Consider the following 21,045-nt stretch of genomic DNA (forward strand, 5'->3'; position numbering starts at 1 on the left):
GAACACGAGTCAGCAGCCGCCAGATCTTTTCGGATCAACATTATTTTCACGCATGCGCACCACACCGATTCCGCAAAAGGGAAGGCCATGCAAAACTTTCATCCAATCAGATACAAGCTTTCCAAAGACGAAGTCAAAGTTTATGAATGATTTAGCGTCCCTGTCATTTCTTTGATTCAGCTTCAGTTTCAGCTTATTGTTTCATATTTCACATATATTTCATATTTTGCAATGATTCCACAAAGTAAATGGTACAAAATGAACATGAAGATTACTGGCAGAGACCACAAAACAACAACCAGGAAGTGAGTACCTAAGAGACTGAATAAAAAGAAAAGTGAAATATAAATGGACCCATGGTGAAAGCAATGCTTTTCAATTATAGGCCCTAACGGGTAGTTAATTTCATAATAGTCTCTAAAAATAGAGGAAACGAACAATTAGTACTGTCATTTTTTGTTTACATGTTAGATTCACTTTCATTATGATAATGTAACAAAATGTACATCACTTTAATAAATTCGTGTCAATCGTAGAAACGTGCATCTTCATTACCTTTACGCTTTAGTAGCACACGCACCCCGCATAGACACGCCTACACATTACACATAATCAACCCACACTCACACAATTTCCAAAATGCTCTGCGGCTCCTGAGTCTGTCTACAAAAAAAACTCACCGATGCTACAACATTTTCGAATTTTCATATTTCCATTTAGTTCATAAACCTGTACTTTGCATATAAATACGATTTTGAGTACCCATTTAAAATTTAAAAAATAGACCAAATTTTAAAAAAAAACTCACCGATGCTATACGTTATGTTGAACCCTTCGCTGTGAATATTGAAATCTGATTCCCACACAAACGTCATCTGGTTGGTCTCAAAGCTGTAAATCCCAAGTCGGGTCTGATTCCCGTTGAAGCCGAAATTATTATCATTGATATCAAAATCTGGGCCTGTTGTATAGTAGAGGTCGTCCTTTCGAAATTCACTTATGAAGAAATTCAAGTTTATATCGATTCTGGTAGCTGTTGGGATCCGGATCGAGTATAAACAGAGCTCGTTGATTCCTGCCCGATCCGGCCAATTGGGGGAGGTAAGGAGACCTGTGGTGCCGAAGTATGTCTGACTGCACGTAACGGGGCTAGGGCCACGTCTCGGTATATCTGCCATGGTTTATTAGGTGAGAAAAGGTAAAATAATGTTAACATGTATTCAATCGTAACTAATTTAGGCAATTTCATTGTTTATGTACGTCAGCTTTTGACATTTTGAAAATGCACTTGAGTTGATTTTTCCCAAAGTAGTTCCGATCGAGCTTATTCCAGTTGACTAATAATACTAATAGCAAACCGTCCTAGTAAAGTACATCTCACATTAAGAGATAATGTCCCTATTGCGCTTTCAAGAAACTTTGGATTTTATTATCCTAGCTTTAGCACTGATATGTTAAAATATTTGGATACTTTTATCCAAAAGCCCCTGACAGAGGCGTATTTAGCAATCTACAATGCAGCCTGCCTCCCCCTCTCCTCCTTTAGATCCACAATTCCATACGTCATGTTTATACATGTACACAAACAAAATGATTATTATTGTTGGCATTCCCCCCCCCCCCGATCCCCAGATACACAACTGCTAGATATCCGCCCGTATTACATCTCTGTGGGTTGAATCCAGTCTGCAAAAGGTATTCATGAAGGACATCCATGCAGTGACTATTCTAAAATACACAAAGTGGGACGTCTCCATATGTAAAACATCCGTGGATATTCGGGGATCATTTGTACAAGTGCTATCTCCGAAGTGGATTACTGTCACAAACATTTCATGACAAAAAATTTTGAAAATGGGATTCCAACTTTATGGGTAACAGTGTAGTTATAATAACTTACTATCAACGTTGAAGTCACAGTTTCTTCCTATCCATTGCAGTGAACACAGGCAAACATATCCGGGTAACAAGATGGCGGGCTCGCATCGCGCACCATTTTGACAGGGGTTGTTTTGACACCCTGTTAGGAGTAACAAAAAAAAATGTTTTGAAAATATAATGATGGTGATAATGAAAATAATGATAATGATAATAATGGTAATAACCAAAGTTATAGTAATAATAATAATAATAGTAAGAGTAACATTAATAGTAGTGGTAATAATAACTGATAATAATAATTATAATTATGATAATCATGCAAAAAACAATAATAATAATAATAATAATAATAATAATAATAATAATGATGATGATAATAATAATAATAATAATAATAATAATAATAATAATAATAATAATAATAATAATAATAACAACATCTGAATAAAAATAATAATATTGATAATAATGATAATAATACAAATAATTAAAAAAAATAATATATATATATATATAACGATTTTATATAGAGCAATTCAACCCATAATGTGTTTTCAGGACGCTTTACAAACAAAAGTTATATACATTGATAAATATGATGGATCTGGCGAGCATAAACTGTTGTATAATCGTAAAGGATAAACGAAACCAAGTTGAACCATGGCCCACACTCTGCGAGACCACTATTTTCAGTCTCGTTAACTCAAATTAAAGTTATCATCGCAGGTCGTTTTAAATGACACAAAATAATCTCTTTAATTCGGAGATTGTAAAGGTATGTTTGAAATATTCTACACGATGATTCATTCAGTAAGCCTGCCTACTAGCAAGACTATAGTTTTATTTTCAAGATTTTAACGGAGTTTAAAAGCTTCTTATCGCGATATATGAAAACAAGTATCATCACAATAAAATTTAACAAACTTGAAATAGGCAGATAATGCTTCAATACATCCCCATAATAATTACATTCATTAATAGACATAAATAGCATAGATAGGTCTGTTTTATAGAGGAGGGTGCGTTAATAGTACAACATTTACTCTCTTTTTTTGGTTTTTGTTTCTTTACTCACCTTGTGCATCTATTGCTGTAATAAACGCCAAAAGTACGCTGAAAATACAAAGCCACTGTAAGACACGCCCCATCTTGTAACTGCAAGATAGAAATAAATAAAAGAACATTGTAAGATGAAAATCTGGAAATTTGTATTGGAGCATTTACAAATGCTATTCGATGTTTAGCTGTCTTGTATCATGCGGACATGCACGATAGATTGCTGTGAATTTATGTGAATTCACGTGAAAGTTTGTCATGAACAAGTTTATTTTCTCAATGAGATGGATATGAGGAGAAAAATGAAGAGGGTGAATGGATGAATAGCGAATAGAAAACATATTACAGAGAGAGAAAGAGAAAAGGGCGATACAGATTCAAGAGGACACAGTGAATTTGAGAGATTATGTTGACCAATATCCATGCATTATTTTGATAAACTCCGGAACCTCCAATCATAATTTACAAACATCTTACTTACCGTGAAAGAATACCAAATCAAAGAAAATTATTATTGAGTCAAATTATTTTCCAAGATGGAGGCAACGTTCCATAATTCCAGAGTAATTCCCGGTATCAATGCACTTAGCTCCAGAAGTAGGACTGAGTGTGCTACCAGCTTAGACCTCTATCACCTCTCCTGATTGTACTGATGTGAATATTATTTTTCAGTTTAAACGTTTCAGGCTCTCCTGCCTTTTAAACTTCGAATAGTCTGATAAACTAGTTTCTAAATAATACCTTGGCAAAAAGAAAGCGTTAAAATACATTTAGACAGTCATTCAAAAGATAAATATTACGAATCAACATGGATGCTATTTCAGTTACTATGAACGTGTCAATAGGACGTTTTTTAATTGGTGTACAAAGCTGTCTTGTTAAAGATGTTTCCAAATGAATCTGCGAGTAAGACTGAATATCTGAGACTACGTACCAACGCCTCTTTTTCCTAAACTCACAATCGGACTGTCAAGAACGTGCAGAAAAGAGGAACTCGGTGACAAAACAGAGACACTCTATCAAAAAATAATATTGAGTGGTTGGTGCCATTGTCCTAATTGACCTTTCTCGACATTTGGTTGAATATGAATTACACGCAACGCCATTTTATTCAAAAAGAAAATATTACTCTTCAATGTCAGATATTTTTGGGGTTTGATATCATAGTGATAAGGTATATGGAGTAATTTACTTCATTTTTGAAGTTTGTTGTGTTGTGTCCAAAGAATATGTTAACAACCAAGGCTATTTGCTATTATGCTGTAACCCACACATGACACTATAGGTGAAAAGGGTCTCTATTTCTTCCATTAAACAAATCAACTTGACCTCTTTTATTTTTCTTTCAGTTGAGTGTTAGACCGAACGGTATTTGATTGAGGAAGTCATGGTTGAGGATGACTTGATACCTCCAAATTCATGTTTTAGAATATGTTGAGCCCATCTTTAATTATAAAAAGTTGAGATTGTTCGGAATGCAATGGATTTTTCGTCGGGTTACGATTGATGGTTGAGAGCAAACTGAACTATATTAGTGCAGTCATCACATCATATTTGGGAGTTCTATATTTACTCCTTACTTAGTATAATTTTGATAATGAAGTCATATATCAATACATTTTAAAAGGAGATTTAGTTACTGGAAAAGTAATATTCGGGCAAAAGTACTTGGCCCTCTTCCCTTCCCATTGGTGAAATTTTGCCAGTGCAACATGATAGTTAATTAAAAGCAGCTAATATGTATAGATTGTATTGTCTCTTTCTTTCTCTCTCTCTCTCTCTCTCTCTCCTTCTCACACACACACATACACCACTCACTCTACCCGTCTCTCTCTCTTTCTCTCTCTCTCTCTAGCCACATTAATTATAGACAAAAAGAGAAGATCATAGATGGAAAATAGGAACGCGTAGGGAAAACAAAAATCAGGCGAATATTCTCCGCTTTTCTAATTTTTGTTCTTATTCGCCAGTCTCATTCACATCTTGCTCAAATGCAGATTGCGTGTGTGTCCACAATTAGAAGAAAGAAACTCACATGGTTGAATTTTTGTTTCTAAAGGTATCACTGCTTTTTTTTTCAAAAAGAATTCATATGACTTGCATGGTTATTCTTCAGGAAGCAAACGTGCGGGGTTAAAAGATTGACCGAATAATGGCGCAGACTTTGCAAAGTTATTCGAGACCTTTTGAAAGACTCGGTCCTATTCAAGGAAAAGCAAAGAAAAGAAATACAGGGATTTATGTAGCACGCGGGCGACGCAGAAGCCTTTTCATTGCCTATAATGATAGGGGGCTACGTACATTTATCATTTTGTCCAATTACGCTTTTAATAGAGTATTCAACCCTGAAAGGCATTTCATCCAAAAGAAGTAATAAGAGTCATAACTGGTTCCTCGTTGTGCTCTCGAGAATTGTACTTACTTCGGTGTACCTGTAATGTATGCAAACAAAACTGATGCGTGTTTTATACATGCATGTAACTATTGAGGATCTTAACATAAGGTGCTTTCATTTTTGTTGTTTTGATAATTAAATGATTATGAAAATAAAAATGTTTGAATACGTTTAAGTAAAACAACCCATTTGATCGACGGCGGACAAGACCAGGGGACAGCACGTGAGATACTAAAATTTGATGGGAAATTATCTACATTTGGGTGTATCAAATACACTCTTGATCACAATTTAACATGAGCTATACAAAATTATATCAACCTCCCTCTCAAAATTGTTAACATATCCATTGAAAAGCAAAGCAGTCTACTAAATCTTTTACGTGGTTGAGTGCCCGTTTCCTTACAGTAATTCTCTTCGCTTTCTAGATCATTGGAGTTTTCTTTCTTTTTTCAGTAGGAAATGGGTTAAAATATTATGCTTCCAAATAATTAATAATGATAATAGCTCACATTTATAATGCGCCTAATAATTTGTTTCTAGGCGCAGTGTATATGGGATGAGAAGACTGGAGAAGATGCTCGCAAACAACTTTAAATTGTATTTCTACATATTTAACATTGAACGTGTCAATAAAAATAGAAGTGAAGCACCTGCTAATCAAATACGGCGTTTGATATTTGGACTGGTTTGAGAGAGGATCTTGTGAAAGAAAGGGGCAAAGGCTAGATTTCTTGTAACGAAAACACGCACAGAATAATACCGACAGAATATAAAAGACATGCATGCATGGAAAATTTGAGCTATATTCAAAAGCTATCCATAAAATCAGCACAACATGTAAGTAACCTGTTTATAATGGCATGGAAGAGGGGGGGGGGGGGACCTGGGGTGTCATATTTTTTTAAGAGGGTAGGTATAGCTACCCGGAAATTATTTGCCTCAGTCATTTGTCAAAAACACTTTGCACCACCGCGTCTGCTTTCATACAATACTGGGTCTACAATCATCTTTAACATGGCACCACATTATGTAGAGTCGATGATTATTAACAGTGCTAGTTTCTGGTAAACCGTTTATGCAGTTTATGACATAAATCATACGATTATGAAGATATTCATGATTGGACGCACATATAATTACACTGTATCATAGCCTTTGCGTGTTGAAAACCATAGAGTCGACTACATCTGTATTACCATGGTTGTTTAAGTTGATTGGTGTATACAACGTGTATTTCGAGACCATTTCGCGGTAAATATCAGAGGGTACTTTTTGTTGAGTTCTATAAATCCCACAGGACTAGCAAAGACGTTCTATGCAAATATGTGAACGTACGTACGTATGTGAAAGTAAATTTTTTGCCCCTCAATCGCCCCCCCCCCCCCCCACTTCTTTCTAACAATCCCACATCCGCATGCAACCCTCTTCAAGATAATGTGTATTTGCCGCGAAAGGGTTTTGAGACACGCGTTTTATTCACCAACGCCAACTTTGACATTGGAGATATAACTTATGGGTCTACACTTAATAGTAGTCTAGTTAAATTTGATTGGTGAATATAACGTGTACATGTATCTCAAGACCATTTCGCGACAAATATCAGGAGGGTACTCTTTGTTGAGTTCTATAAATCCCACGGGTCTAGTAAGGACGCTTTGTGCACACATTCGACGAGGAACGTCTATTTTATCAAACTGAACTCTTATTCAAAGTGAGTGTTAAAAATTTCAAGCAACCATGCAGAAAGTCAATAATCCTGAGGATAATTTAAAGGTGCAACATTGTTATTCAGAATTATTTGCACTAGAGGGAAAATAGTCAGGTCGCTCTTTAAAAAAGAAGGATTATACTTGCGCGTTCATGAAGATGATGGGACATGCTTACTTTGGTAGCATATGAAATATATGTGTTGGAAAATATATTGAAGAAGTGTCGTTTTCTAGGTGATACTTCTTAGGAATGTGGATTACATGGTTTACGGTTATTATCTTATTAATACTATTATCATTATTAGTGTTACTATCATTATACTGATTATGGTTACCATAATCATCATCATCATTATTATTGCCATTATTATCATCATTATCATTATTATACACATTCATCCCCATAGTATGTTGATCGATGAATTCTATGTCCAGAATAGGAATGCCATCTGAAATTATAGCATTTTCAAAGACAGTAACACATTATGGGCTACGTGTTCCTTGGTGTGTGTTTTTTGACATCACCTTTATTGTGCAAAAACGTAAGAAAATGTAAAATAAGTCCAGGTAACATGTTTTAAAGAACAATATACAAGACAATCATACAATGAGAAGCATATTAAGTAACATACATGTACTACATTAAAAAATGGAATATACATTCAACGTAATTTTGAACACATTTGAACATAATGAAGGTAAGGTGGGTTGAAATAAGGGTTGAAATAAACATTTCCATCTTAATTTTGTTTTATGATAAAAAGAAATAGAAAAAAAAAGGGAAAAGTTATAAGGAGAAGAAAGTTAACGTGTATTAACATTTAGGGCGTCTTTAGTATTTATCTGTCATAATAGGTCTGGAATTTAGGGCCAAATAACCGCATAAAGGGCATGGAATCTACAAAGTGTAATGGGGACAATAATACGGTATTCACGAGTTAGATGTACCTTTTCATGCTTTGTGCTATATAATCGAAAACAGATACCTCATCTATTCGCCATCTTCTTCTCTGACTCTTTATGTTTTTAGTTTTCTCTTATTTTAGAGTAGCTTCGCACCTTTTCTTTCTTGGGCTTTTTTTAAATGTGGGGGCAGTAGTGCAGGATAGGGGGCTCAGCTTTTAAAGGGTCTGCAGATTAAAGAGTGGGTGTCATTGAAGCTGTGTCCGTAAACCATAGACCATATCACCCATGGTCAAACAATCAATTCCATTCTGCTTCTCTCTCTCTTTCTCCTATCTCTCTCTCTGTCCCACCCTCCCCTCAGATTTAGATTCAAAAGATTTATTTCTTATGCCAATCGAATGAACACAGATATGTAGAGGGGCCTACATACATGAAAAGAGGAAAGAGGAAAGAAGCGAAATTCCCCAAAACATGAGGCTTGTGATGGGGTTGCCATAACGATACAAAAATAAATACAAATATATTCTTCTTCTCGCATTCTGTTCTTAACTTTATACGATAAGCAAAGTAAATTCCATACAATTTTACATGTATTGGGTGCAAAATATCCTTACATTTTTTCCTTACATCCCTTCAAACATGAACCTTGTGATATTATACTCTTTATCATCAGAAAATTACAATGCCTCCATCTCTTTATCTCGCCCTATATACCCCTACCCCTCTCGCTCTCTTTCTCTCTCTCTATCTCTCTCTCTCTCCCTCCCTCCACCTCCCTCTTTCTACATTGCAAGAAGTACATGTTTTGTGACATATTGTCAACAACAAAATATTTGTACACTCTAAACAAAAGTTTGTCATTATTTACCGCTAAACAACTTGCTTATATAGAGTGAACGACCAAAAAAGTACTAAAAAGTGATAAAAGGGAGATTTAAATTACACAAACGAGATAATTCCTCAGCATTGGGTCTGCGAATGGCAGTTTATTTACAAATCTATTAAGCAGTACAGTGTGTATTTACAGCGTCTGATGTTAAGACCCACTCAAAAGTTTTTGTGTAAATTGCTTGTCCAAGAAAAGGGCTTGTTGCTTTTACACTTGAGGGCTCAAAGTAAATAGGTTGACTTGGAATAAGCCAAATCAAGAGCTTTGTCAAAACTTCTTTGGCCCCCATTATTATTCTGCGTCAATACCCTCTAAGCGATATACAGGTATTCACATCCGCAAAGTAACTTTCTCTCTCTCTCTCTCTGTCCCCTCCCCCTTCTCCGAAATATGCATGTAACTATCTTTTCATTTTATCACGCATTCTTCCTCCCTTTCTCTTTCCTTCTCTTGGTATTTATCGACATCTTTCTCTCTATATGTATCACCACCTTATCTCCCCCTCGTACGTGTGTGCGCGCGCGTGTGCGTGCGTGTTTTTGTGTGTGTTTCTAATTTTTTGTTTGTATGTAAATGAATAATATGTACAATTGACTTATAAATTATGTTTATGTACTTTAAATTTACTTTCAATTGTTATTCAGTTATATATACTGCAAATGAGTTTTTGTTTAATTATGTTTATGTATACTATAAGCTAGCAATCAATATTGAAAACATTTATTTATTTTATTCAATTGTATGTTTGTATTATACATTTGGAGGGATAAAACAAAATTACTAAACAAAAATTAAAAAATGAAGTGTGTGTGTGTGTCTCTCTCTCTTAAAATGGGGAAAAGGGGATTAATACAATCGCTAATACTTTCGAGAAATCAACTCAAGGGCAACGTCAATACCCTATAGTACATCCCGTAGAAATCATGTTTTGATTAAGTAATATATATATATATATGTTCGTATGATATTCACACATTTCGAAAGGTAACGGACAAGGCTATTGACAAATTTCTTTGCGGTCATGTTGATTCTTGCGCTTACAGTTGTTGCGATGAATACATTATTATGCATATACCTCTCTTACTCCTCCAAAGCGACTCGAAAACAACTCCCAACCGACCAATATTGGACACTTAGCGTATTGTCATTTTTGTTCGGCCCGTCCGTATCTGGGCCCTGTTTCATAAAATTTGTTATCAATAAAAGGTTAAACAAATGTTATAATCTACTGAAATTGTGGCATTTGATTGGCTGAGAGCAAATTTGTCATAGGAATGTAGCATCTTTATTGCTAACAAGTTTTATGAAACAGGGTCCTGGCGTGGGTCTTGTTGGTGTCCGAGGTATGAGCAAGGAGGCTGGTACCTCCTTGGTTTGAGAGAGGTAGACGACTATGTTACTGAAATAATAATGGCTTCTTATATAGCGTGCATGATTGTTCGTCATGCCCTGACGCTCCAGACTACCCAACATTATTTGCCCAGTTATAGCCGAGCCGCCAAATATTTAGCACTCTGGCATACTGAGTACCCATCTACACCTGGGTGGAGAGTGGCATTAATGCCTTGTCAAAGGACGTTAGTGTCTGACTGGGATTCGAACCCTCAACCCTTAGATTAATTTTTAAGTGAATTAACCATTATAACACGACTCCTCCGCTTTTCCTATTCTATTATAGAGGGTACTGAAGACGTGCTTTAAATTTATAAACAACAAATTCAAATATTTGACTAACACTTGCAGAACTTTTAGATATGACATGATAACTCGCTAGTAAAATCGATTGAAAGAGTTTCAAACTGGAAGTAACTTTATACAGATTTCGTTATCTCCAAACACTGCTTTTTACTCATAATACATCTTTATAGCTTATAACACTATACACTAAAGATGTTTTGTGTATCAGGCTTTCTATTCACTATCAAAATAGCTCCATTGCTTACTATTTCACGAGTCGGTGATTTGAATATATAGAAAAAATGCTAGCCGGTTTTAAAGTTTTGTCAATGGCATTTTAAACAACTTCAGGCGGTTGAGTAAAATCTTTGGTTGGGCCTCGCTGGACTGGAACAGTGCAAAATCGCTCTGTTGCTCGTAAATGAGTGGAAATTAATTTAACTGTATCAGTTGTGTAAATAGTGTGGGTTGAGGGAATAGCAACACTTGTCGAAATATTGTTGATGAACATGTGGAATTTTTATTCACCAAGAACAAATATGTGACACCCATTGTGATTGTGGGAAATTAAGCCTACAGTACGTCTCATTACCGACAGTAAGGTTTTACAGTGGAAAAAGATTTACAGTGGAAACTAGATTAATTGATTTGATTTGGTTTTGAATGAATAAGATTTTCTAAGCTTAAAGCAAAACTCACACTGCAATTGACTTCCATATCTATTCGTGACGAGGATACCGTTGACATAATTTTACAGAGAGACAAACATTCATCATATATGTGAAATTTGGTGAAAAGGAGAGAAGGTCAAGGAATTAAATATAAGTCATAATAAACAGAAAGCATTGAAAACATAAATGAAAAATATAGAAGAGAAGTGCGGAATGCAGAAAGAAGGACCATATACACAACTAAAGATTGATAGACTAACACTAAAATAGAAATGCGAAAGAAATGCAAAATGTTGCTCTTTTTCTTTCTTAAGGAGGCGTTAAAGTTCTGGGCACGGTGGCACCATATCACAAGTTCAGGGGTAAAACAGCAATGGCTTAAGAAAACATTTGCAATTGTTCGACAGCTTGTAGCTAGAACCACACAAATGGAACAAACTCGTGAAACCAGACAGGGTAGAGAAAGATTGTTGATGTTTCTTGACCTCTACCTTTTCATCTTTTCTTCTCGAGAATGATGTGAATGAAAGGAAGGTGTTATGAAGTCATACCTAAGGTATGACTGGATGACAAAGGTGAGGATTCGAATCGAGAACAAACAGAAGTGTGAAATGTGATGAAAGCTTTTAAAGTCTTGAACTTATGCGGATTCAAGGGGCAAAATGCGTGCATAATCAGTTTTGCTTCGCGGTCAACGCGCTTTATTTCCTCACATTGGTGTCTCACATTGGTGTTGGTCTAGGGTTTAGAGTTCGGCTTATATAGCCTTAAGTCCTGAACGCTTTGTACTTGACACCTTTGTGACAGTGATGTAACGATGTCTAACTGTGTAGGTCCATGGTTATACCAATCAGAAAGGGTGTTGCACAAGTTGAGAGGCTGTGAGGATAAGATGATCTTAATGCTTATTTGGGAATGGTATCCAAGGGCTTGGAGTTCGTTGAGAGTTGAAGAAATGTGAAGCAGACTGTCTTTCTCTAGTATAGTCCAGAGTTCCAAAAATTGTTTTAGCCCTTGATCCTGAACCGTTTACCTTGGTGACGATGAGATGTTAGACGGTCATTTCGTGAGCCTGGTAATGGGATGGCGAGAGGATGGCGTATCTATATCATTCTGGAGGTTATGCAAGAAATAGTTGTGAGGGGGGGGGGGAGGGGCTTTAAGAACATATATAATGGTAGAGGGACCGCAATTCTCATAATGTTGTTGGTAGAAGGTTCCAAGACCCTTTTTTGTTAGCTCTCAATCCTGAACCTAACACCTCGATGGCCATGATGAAAGGATGTCTAACTGTAGCAAAATCGATGTGTTTAACAAATTCGTAAGGGTGTTAAACAAGTAGAGAGAATAATGGGGTTAAGATGGGTCTAAATCTTAATGAGGGATGATAATGCCGAGATTAATGAATGTTGAGTGTTGAGGAATGGTTGAGCGGACTGTCACATTGCTGGTGATCCAGCAAGTCCCAAATCTGCGTTTTGCCCAAAGTCCTGAACCTGATACCTTTGTGACGATGAAGAGATTTTTTGAAGGGGACTGTTGTTCTCAATTGGCTGTCTGTCTAGGGTTTTAGTTCTACCAAATTGCGAGGTAATGGAGGGTTTATATACTTCTGATACAAGAAATAGTTGTCAATAGGGGTATTCAGCCGGACATTCTTGAAGGGAGTGACCATGTTCCCATATTGCTGTCTGTATGCCTACAAGGTTCAAAGACCCGTTTATTTTAGCTTGAGTCCTGGGGTGGTATTCTGAACATTGTTGTAAGTTTTGTGTTATCTTTTGTTGTATATTCCAGAGATAACACAGCGCTAATATTGTTGTAAGTTGGTATTCTGAACATTGTTTTATCCCTGTGTTATCTCTTGAAGGACCGCCTCTATCTTATCTTTGACCGTTGATGACACGCCCATTTTTATGGACCCTACCAATCAAAATCTATTTTATATAAGCATGATAAGTAGATCAACCAATAGGAATACGTTATGCCATATCTGAAGATGCGCCTAGCGCATACTAATCTTGGGCGTAATTAGTTATTTGAGCACTTATTACGCGCGTCATCATTATGCGCTGTTGAATGTGGATCATGAAGACAAATCACGCTTTCACTATATTGGTTAAGATGAGAGCATTAAAATAGTCCTATCCTAGCATGTAATATCTTAGAAAGTTCTCATCTGTGATGTTTTCGGTCAACACGCAATCTTCTTCTAACTCGTCTATTGGCACGAACTTGGTTCTGGGCAAAAAATATTGCCGCCATTATATCACCACGAAAGATACAACAACCCCCTACCTGTTGTAAATATTGTTGTAAATACCATGCAAGATAAGATAAGGTAAAAGATACAACAACTTTCAGAATACCAATTATCTCGACATATTATCTCCCGTGCGCATATGCAAATGAGAATTAAATGCCACTTTATCAATATTACGCACAAGTACAAGCGCACCAAAGTATGAGCGCAGGCGCGGCCAATAAGATGAGAGAAAAGATACAACAAAAGATAACACAAAAGTTACAACAATGTTCAGAATACAAACTTTATCTTATCTTCAAAGATACAACAATATTAGAGATAACACAGGGTTCAGAATACCACCCCTGAACTTAACACCTTGGTGACTATGACATGATAAGATGTCAAACCGTTAAAGCTTTGGTATTGGTGTGCTATGCCACTCCCCAAGGGTGTTAGTCAAGTTCAGAAGACACCAACGACCGTTACATAGGGCATAGAGCTTCTTGGGGATTGTGGAGGGGAATGTCGTTCTCATAATCGGTCTAGGATTTTAGTTCTGCCTATAACCTTTAGTCTAGCTTAATTGACATGACTGAACGACTCGGTGGTCATGGAATTCAAGACTTTCGAATGGTGCAGAGATTTCGGGCTTTGCCATTCCGTTTTTCTTAAGCAATAAAGACGATTTAAAACATGGATGTGAATCAGGGGTATTAAGGAGGGTTTGAATTGTTGGGTAAATATTACCCAACATGAACGGCATGAGGGCAATTAGATTTCTGACCAATTATTGACAATGCCATGCTCATCTTGGGTAATATGTTGCTCATGCACGGTCACCACTTAATATAAACTGAGCAAAAATCGACCGAGTTTGGCATGATTACCAAAGTTCTGGTCGTACACAAAATTAGCATCGTGCTGGGTACATTATTACTCAACATTTTGTTTTCAATAACATTTTTGTTAAGGATTAAGAGAGACTGTCGTTTTTCTTGCTGCTGTTAATAGTTCGAAGACCTGATTTGTTTGAGCCATAAGTTCTCAACATGGCACCTCGTGCTTGATGGCCATGACATGTAGGCTGTCAAATCATTTGGGCTTTCTAAAGTTGTCATTCCCTTTTTTTTCTTTAGCAAGAAGGTGTTTAAAAAATACGTAAGAATGACTTCTTATGAGGAATGTTACGCCATTCGTGTGTTCACCTGATGAACAAAAATTAATGACATTTTTTGTTACAAAGTTTCATATCTTCTTCTGTTATTCGTATGTGTGATTAAAGGTAGAATTATATCGCCCTCAATGATTCATCATGACTAGAATATATTTTATCTCATCCTTTCCAACAACAGATTCCATCGTTATTCATGATTATGTATGACATTAAAACTAGAACCCGGTACCGCCCTGGTGACAAATAATTGACCAAAATTAAGAATAGTTACCAAACTAAAAAAGAAAACGTAAGCACTGGATGCTTTGATAAATCAAAGTGAGAACATAACATATGGAATATATATCATGTCTGATCAGCGCAATTTAAGAATGAGGATGACCCTTTCTGGAAGAAAGTGGAACGATGGATGACTATGGCAAGAGATGGCTCAAACCATTAGGGTGTTAGTTTCGAAGGCTATTTCTCTTTGTTCAAAAGTTCAAATCATGTCCTCCCCCCTTCTCTCTCTCTCTCTCTCTCTCTCTATCTCCCTCCCTCTATCTCTCTCTCTGTCTCTCTATCTATCTATCTCTGTCTCTCTCTCTCCCTTTATCTGTCTCTCTCTGTCTATCTCCCTTTATCTGTCTCTTTCTCCCTCTGTCTCTCTATGTCCCCCTCTCTCTCTCTGTCATAAGTTGTCTGGGATCTGTCTCTCTCTCTCTCTCTCTGTCTCTCTATGTCCCCCTCTCTCTCTCTGTCATAAGTTGTCTGGGATCTGAATTCTCCACAAAACTGTCTCTTTTATATGAAAACAAATAACCAACCATGACACTAGCAAACAAGTCGTGCCACAAATGTAATTACACTGGTCATTTTCCCATCGATTTGTTAAAGTAATTCGGTCATAAATCTGACGTATCATGTGGTCGATTTAAACAAATCGAGAGCTGGCTGCTGAATTGCTGATAAACACAAGAACGAACTTGAAACAGAATCCGTGAAATTATCAATCAAAATCAAACTTCAAGGTTTCTCAGATTTCGCCACAAAACTTTGAATATTCAAGGTGTGTCCGATAGAAACTTTGGGCGATAAAACCAAATGTTTTACTAATATTCTCACTTCTGAAATGTTATGGAAGTCATTTTATTTGGCTTAAATATATTCAGACTCTGCTTTTCGAAAATAATACACAATTTCACTATGTTTTCATATCCATGAAGAGGTTGATATTTTGTATATTCCTATACATTTTTGTAAGTTGCTATTTCAATGAATATGTATATATATATCGCTTATTACTTCTATACCAACTTTCCGAAGGGCGTAACCCAGATATAGATAATGTAGTATACTCATCTCTACAAATTGCATTCCTGTAAAAACTCCAAATAATTAACTCGGGATGATTTAGAAACGTCAGAAAAAATGTTATGCTTTAAAAGTTTAAACATTTAATGAGGGGCAATCTACATTTAGTTCACTTTCGACAGAGATATATTGTCACCAGATTGAAGTCAACCTCCATTTATGGTAGTCTGATTAATAATAGCACATATTATCTTATCCCTAATCCTGGAGAGATGTTTATGATGAATGTACTATTATTAGGCAACAATACACAACAGTCCCCATCATAGCCTATTATACCTCTTACTTCTATTTAGCATTGTTAATGCCAAATTAAATGAGAAAGATAGAAATCAAGTCTCATTACTGTCACCTATTTTACACTTTACTATAATAATGTAATGATAACAGCTAGATTGATACTTGTGCCAAATTTATGTTTGATTTTTGCATGCCCGAAATGATTCTGCATATGAACAAATGTTAGCAGGTGAATAATATTTTCAATGATAATGCGTGGGTATGACAACAGATAATTACCGTATCATAACGATGAAGGCCATAATTACGCATTGTCATCAAATGTATTAATTAAGTTCATCTTCCTCTAAATTAAAAAATTGCCATCATGAACTTCTTTGCATTTCTGCCATAATCATGTAATTGTTGCTGCTTCTTTCATCGAAGTTTTATCATCGCCTGCTCTTCCGTTCTTCGTATAATCCTCTTTTCATTTCTTAAATGTAATACTGTTTGCACAGACGACTAGAAACAAACTGATGGTTAATGGATTTACGTCTTCTTTCCTGTATTGCTATGCTCTTAAAATTCTCTTGCATTTTGTATTCTATGATGCACTGTTCAAAGTACCTGCTTTGGTTTTGAATAAGGACATGGACCTGGTTATGATTATCGTCAATTTATCGTCAATGTTAATTCACGAATTGTTTTACTTTTCATTGAATTGATTCTGATTTTTTAAAATTATTAAATTGCTTTAAATTTGAAAGGAAAACTAGGAATGGGTAAATAGATACCCTTCCCATATTTTCCAGGATCCATATCCATTTCCAAATCATAAATGACTATCTTGTTTCTTTGTGATTTTTATTACATGACCATAACATTGGGTATATACAGTATGACAAAGAAATAAATAAATCAAATTACATGTACATCAATAGACCAGTTCACGGTTAGCACATGTCCAAAATGACTCCGGAAATCCACAGATCTTTAAAACATGAAGAGGTTCCACTTTGTACATTTTGAAATAATCACTCCTATACCGATGGAAGTGCTGCATAAATAGCCTTTGTTTCCCCCCTTTTCAAAGAATTCTTCTACTTGTGTATCATGGAGTGCACTGCTTGTGCATAAATGAATGATGATTACATAACTTTCTCTGTGTATTTCACAATTTGGTCTGAAATGACCTTCACCTGTTCATGCTCAGACTGCAACTATGTATTCAACTGAATGTAATATAGCACCCCACTGCCGCGACGTTTGCTTATCATGACTTTATATCAATGAATCTTGAAGAAAAACAAATCATGGGCGTCCATAGAAAATAAATCCATAGAAATTTAACCGTTAGTCACTAGTGACTGAATCTTATCGTACCTACATACCATGGGAAATCGGCACAATTCAGGGATTTAAACAGGCACAATAAGAGTGAATAAGGGTGCGTTCAGGTGTGGAAACGGGACAATCCATGTTTACAAAATGTGACCTTTGATACCTTTGGTGGGCAGATTCTGAGGATCCGACCAACTTATTGCACTGTGCTTCAGTGATCTGTCAATGGGCTACCTTGTATAATACCCGCAAAAAGTATTTATGGTGTTTAACCCGGCGAACACTATCCAGTACTAATCTAGATCCTAACTTCAGCTCTGGACTAAACACTACACTTAACCCTAAAGCTAACTTAAGACCTAACTTTAAACCCAGTTGCAACCTTAAGACCCGAATTACAACCCTGTCCTAACCCTATAACTTTGACGAAATAAAGCACCCGTAGAGCAATTGTAGCCGAATCAAATATTGGAACGCCATTTTCATATGAAACGATAATTATGCGACAGTGTGGATAGTTTATATTGTGTTTTTACTTCGCGTGGTGAATTTTGTCTTGAAACAATTTGAATGTTTGAATTGGTATTGGATAGCTGTTGTAATGAGATCAGGATAGTATTCACGGAACCATTATAAGTAGAAATTCGCCGACATCCCATTGAAACACGTTTATCAACATGAACACGTTTTAATGGGATGCCTGTGAACTTGTACTTATGAAGATTTAGTGAAACGATGCCCAAATATATACGCAATAGTTACAGTCTTGCAGACCCAAATTAAACAGATATCCCACGTTTTAAAGAATATTATGTGAATTCATGGATAGGACTTTTATAGAAATGACAGATAATATCGTATCCTGCGTATTAAAACCTATGTTAACATAATTAATACATAACACCTTTTCAAAGAAAAGAAAATATGACGAGATTGTGAAGGGTATTTATGAAAGAGGAAATTGGCTTTTTAATTCATTTAGACAGTCGCATAATTGCCCATAAAGTTGAAATTAACTTCTTTCTTACTTGTTTTCATGAAATGATTGTGACAATATGGTTTATTCTTGGTGAAACAAGTTATTGCCTCCACAGAACTATATTGATAAATCTAAAGAGTCATATAGAGACTGGTCAGAAAAGCTCTGAAAAATTATTAACTTTCATCTATCAAGAATATATTATTATATCACAACAATTTCATGAAAAGATGTGAGAAAAATTATTCAAACTTCGTGGGCAACAGTGTAGTTCTTTTAAGAAAAAAGAAATACGAATGAAACTTTTCAAAACAAACCATAATCCTTTTTTTTCTTTACTATATTATAAAATCCTTTCAAATGTTTTCGTTATACAGTAGGCTTACGGTCGCACCAAGAGAGGTGAGGAGGATTGGGGAGTCCTGAAAATGACTTTCGGTAATCTTTCTTTCTTGAGTGTGTGTGTAGTCCTGCAAAGGACTGTTGGTAATCTTTCTTGGGCTTTAGCGCCGGTTGGAGAGGATGGGGTGGGTAGTATGTCTTCGTTGTTTTTGTTCTGCACAACAATTAGGTGTGTAAGGAAACAGTTCATTAATGTATTTCTTTATCTTTTGTCAAACGTCCACTGAATACCATGCGATTTCCCCCTATGAGGGGTGTCATGATTATTATGTAGGAGCAAGTCGGTAAAGTCACTCCAGTAAAGCATAGAGAGTCAATGCTAATGCGTATTGTAAAGTATGTAGTATGCTGAAGGTGTACACGACTATAGCACATTGTGAGTACATTGTAAATACATTCATCGGTTCATGAAAAGAAAATAAACACCGAAGGTCCCCTTGGGGTATATGAAGACACATTATACTCGGGTATTCACGTGTGGTACCTTTGTCATTTTTAAGTATTTACATAAAAAAAAAACGTTTTGTGCGTTTGACCCCAACATTATTACTCTGATATCGGCATTTAGAGAGAAATTATACTATGGTAAACTAATCCGATGTAATATACTTCAAAAGGCCAAACGTAGGGTCGTCGCTTCTCATAGCCTAAATATTTAGCGAAGCGTTTTTCTGGTTTCTGGTATAGCGCAGACATTGCTTAAAATATGTACACTTATATCAATATGTCATTTTCTGTATAACATTCCCAGAAAGATTCTCCGGTATTGATCCAAACATTCCAAGATAAATAACATTGTCAAAATTACTTACTCTCTGTTTATACCGAATATCGTGACAATCAAGGTGGCATGTTGAATGTAGTGCGTAAGTTGGTTGTTCAAGTCAAATATCTTATTTATTCCTTACGGAAACTTGATATTCTTTAACTTCAGTGTCATTTTCTACCTTTAAAATATTCACCTGTATTCGTGTGCGTTGCCCTTGCAAGAGTAAGATTTAGGCGTAAGATTTTACAGTGTAACTTTTAACGAACATTTACAACGTCACTGATAATTATCACTTACCTTCTATCCCAGTATAACTCTCTGGACTATTGAAGCTGGTTGATTATCCAACACAATATTTTGAATTGTTCCACGTCGTATATGAGATTAGATTATCTTATCCGCTCCAATCCATGCACCATGATGACACAACACGCATGCTGGATTTCAGCTCAGCCACTAAATATCCGTCAACTTCTTCAAGAATTACTCAAGTTTCTTACAAAATGAGTGGACCTGTACACGATCACAATGTAATAAGAATGTGTCGAAAAGTACATTCCAGCGTGTATTGTAACACCGAAGTCTGGTTCTGCTAAAGTAGTGTCCCTCAACAAGTTTGGTGCAATTTGTAAATAGTAATACAACCGATTTCAATTCGTCTTTTGAAAACGAGGCAAAGGAGCACTATAGAATTAGGTTAATCCCAAAATAGAGCGTCACATTTTCGAAGGTACGAAACTGTTCCCTTTCCTGGACCAATCCGTAATCGAAACCGATGACAAAACGCAACTTGGAATGCCTTCCCTTCCCAGCCGACGATCAGCTGTTGGTTAAATCAAAGCATATAGCAGGCGCAACCTGTTCTGTGATTACGGAGAACTTCTTTTCACTACTCTTAAACTTTTTCCTTCAACGAAGCGAGACGGCTTGAATACAATTCACTGTTTGCATGCAGTGGATATGGACGCTTGCTATTATGCGTGTATAAGCCGAATACTAGTTGGTGGAGGGAACACAAATGGCAAAAGGAGAGAAAGAGAGAGAAAAAGGGGTTGTCGCCAAACAATGCCCAACCCACTCGCTTGTCAACCGAACACAATAGAAAAATGATTTGACGACACTTTATTTTATATTACGTTCTTGCATTATTATTGTCTTCCTGACTTCTCCGCCGTCCTTTTCCATGTATATATCTTTCCTCTGTCTCTCTCTCTCCCTCTCTCTCTCTTGCTCTCTCTATCTCGCTCTCCTTTTCCCTATTGTGCCATGTCCAGTCCCACTCTCTCTCTCACTTTCTCTCTCTCTCTCTCTCTCTCCCTCTCTCTCACTCTGTCTCTCTATACATATATATTTCTATCTCTGTGTGTCTG

At 36.2% G+C, this 21,045-nt stretch overlaps 1 protein-coding gene across 6 annotated transcripts in view; it reads right to left on the bottom strand.

Moving 5' to 3' along the window:
* Positions 1-20,569, bottom strand: part of LOC594236 (cadherin-23) — a 154,448-nt gene extending 133,879 nt beyond the window's left edge. For 4 of the 6 annotated variants that reach the window (XM_030979823.1, XM_030979822.1, XM_030979819.1 and 1 more), the window contains exons 1-4: positions 19,973-20,569; positions 2,957-3,036; positions 1,901-2,020; positions 809-1,171 (exon numbers count right to left, since the gene is read on the bottom strand). In XM_030979823.1, the coding sequence (XP_030835683.1) occupies positions 809-1,171; positions 1,901-2,020; positions 2,957-3,029 (556 nt within the window). In that variant the 5' untranslated portion in view covers positions 3,030-3,036; positions 19,973-20,569. The remainder of the gene's footprint in view (positions 1-808; positions 1,172-1,900; positions 2,021-2,956; positions 3,037-19,972) is intronic. The other 2 variants (XM_030979820.1, XM_030979821.1) reach the window with 1 other exon arrangement.
* Positions 20,570-21,045: the final 476 nt, after the last annotated feature.

Source organism: Strongylocentrotus purpuratus, unplaced genomic scaffold (genome assembly GCF_000002235.5).
Source record: "Strongylocentrotus purpuratus isolate Spur 01 unplaced genomic scaffold, Spur_5.0 spur5_scaffold_10, whole genome shotgun sequence".
Lineage (NCBI taxonomy): Eukaryota > Metazoa > Echinodermata > Echinoidea > Camarodonta > Strongylocentrotidae > Strongylocentrotus > Strongylocentrotus purpuratus.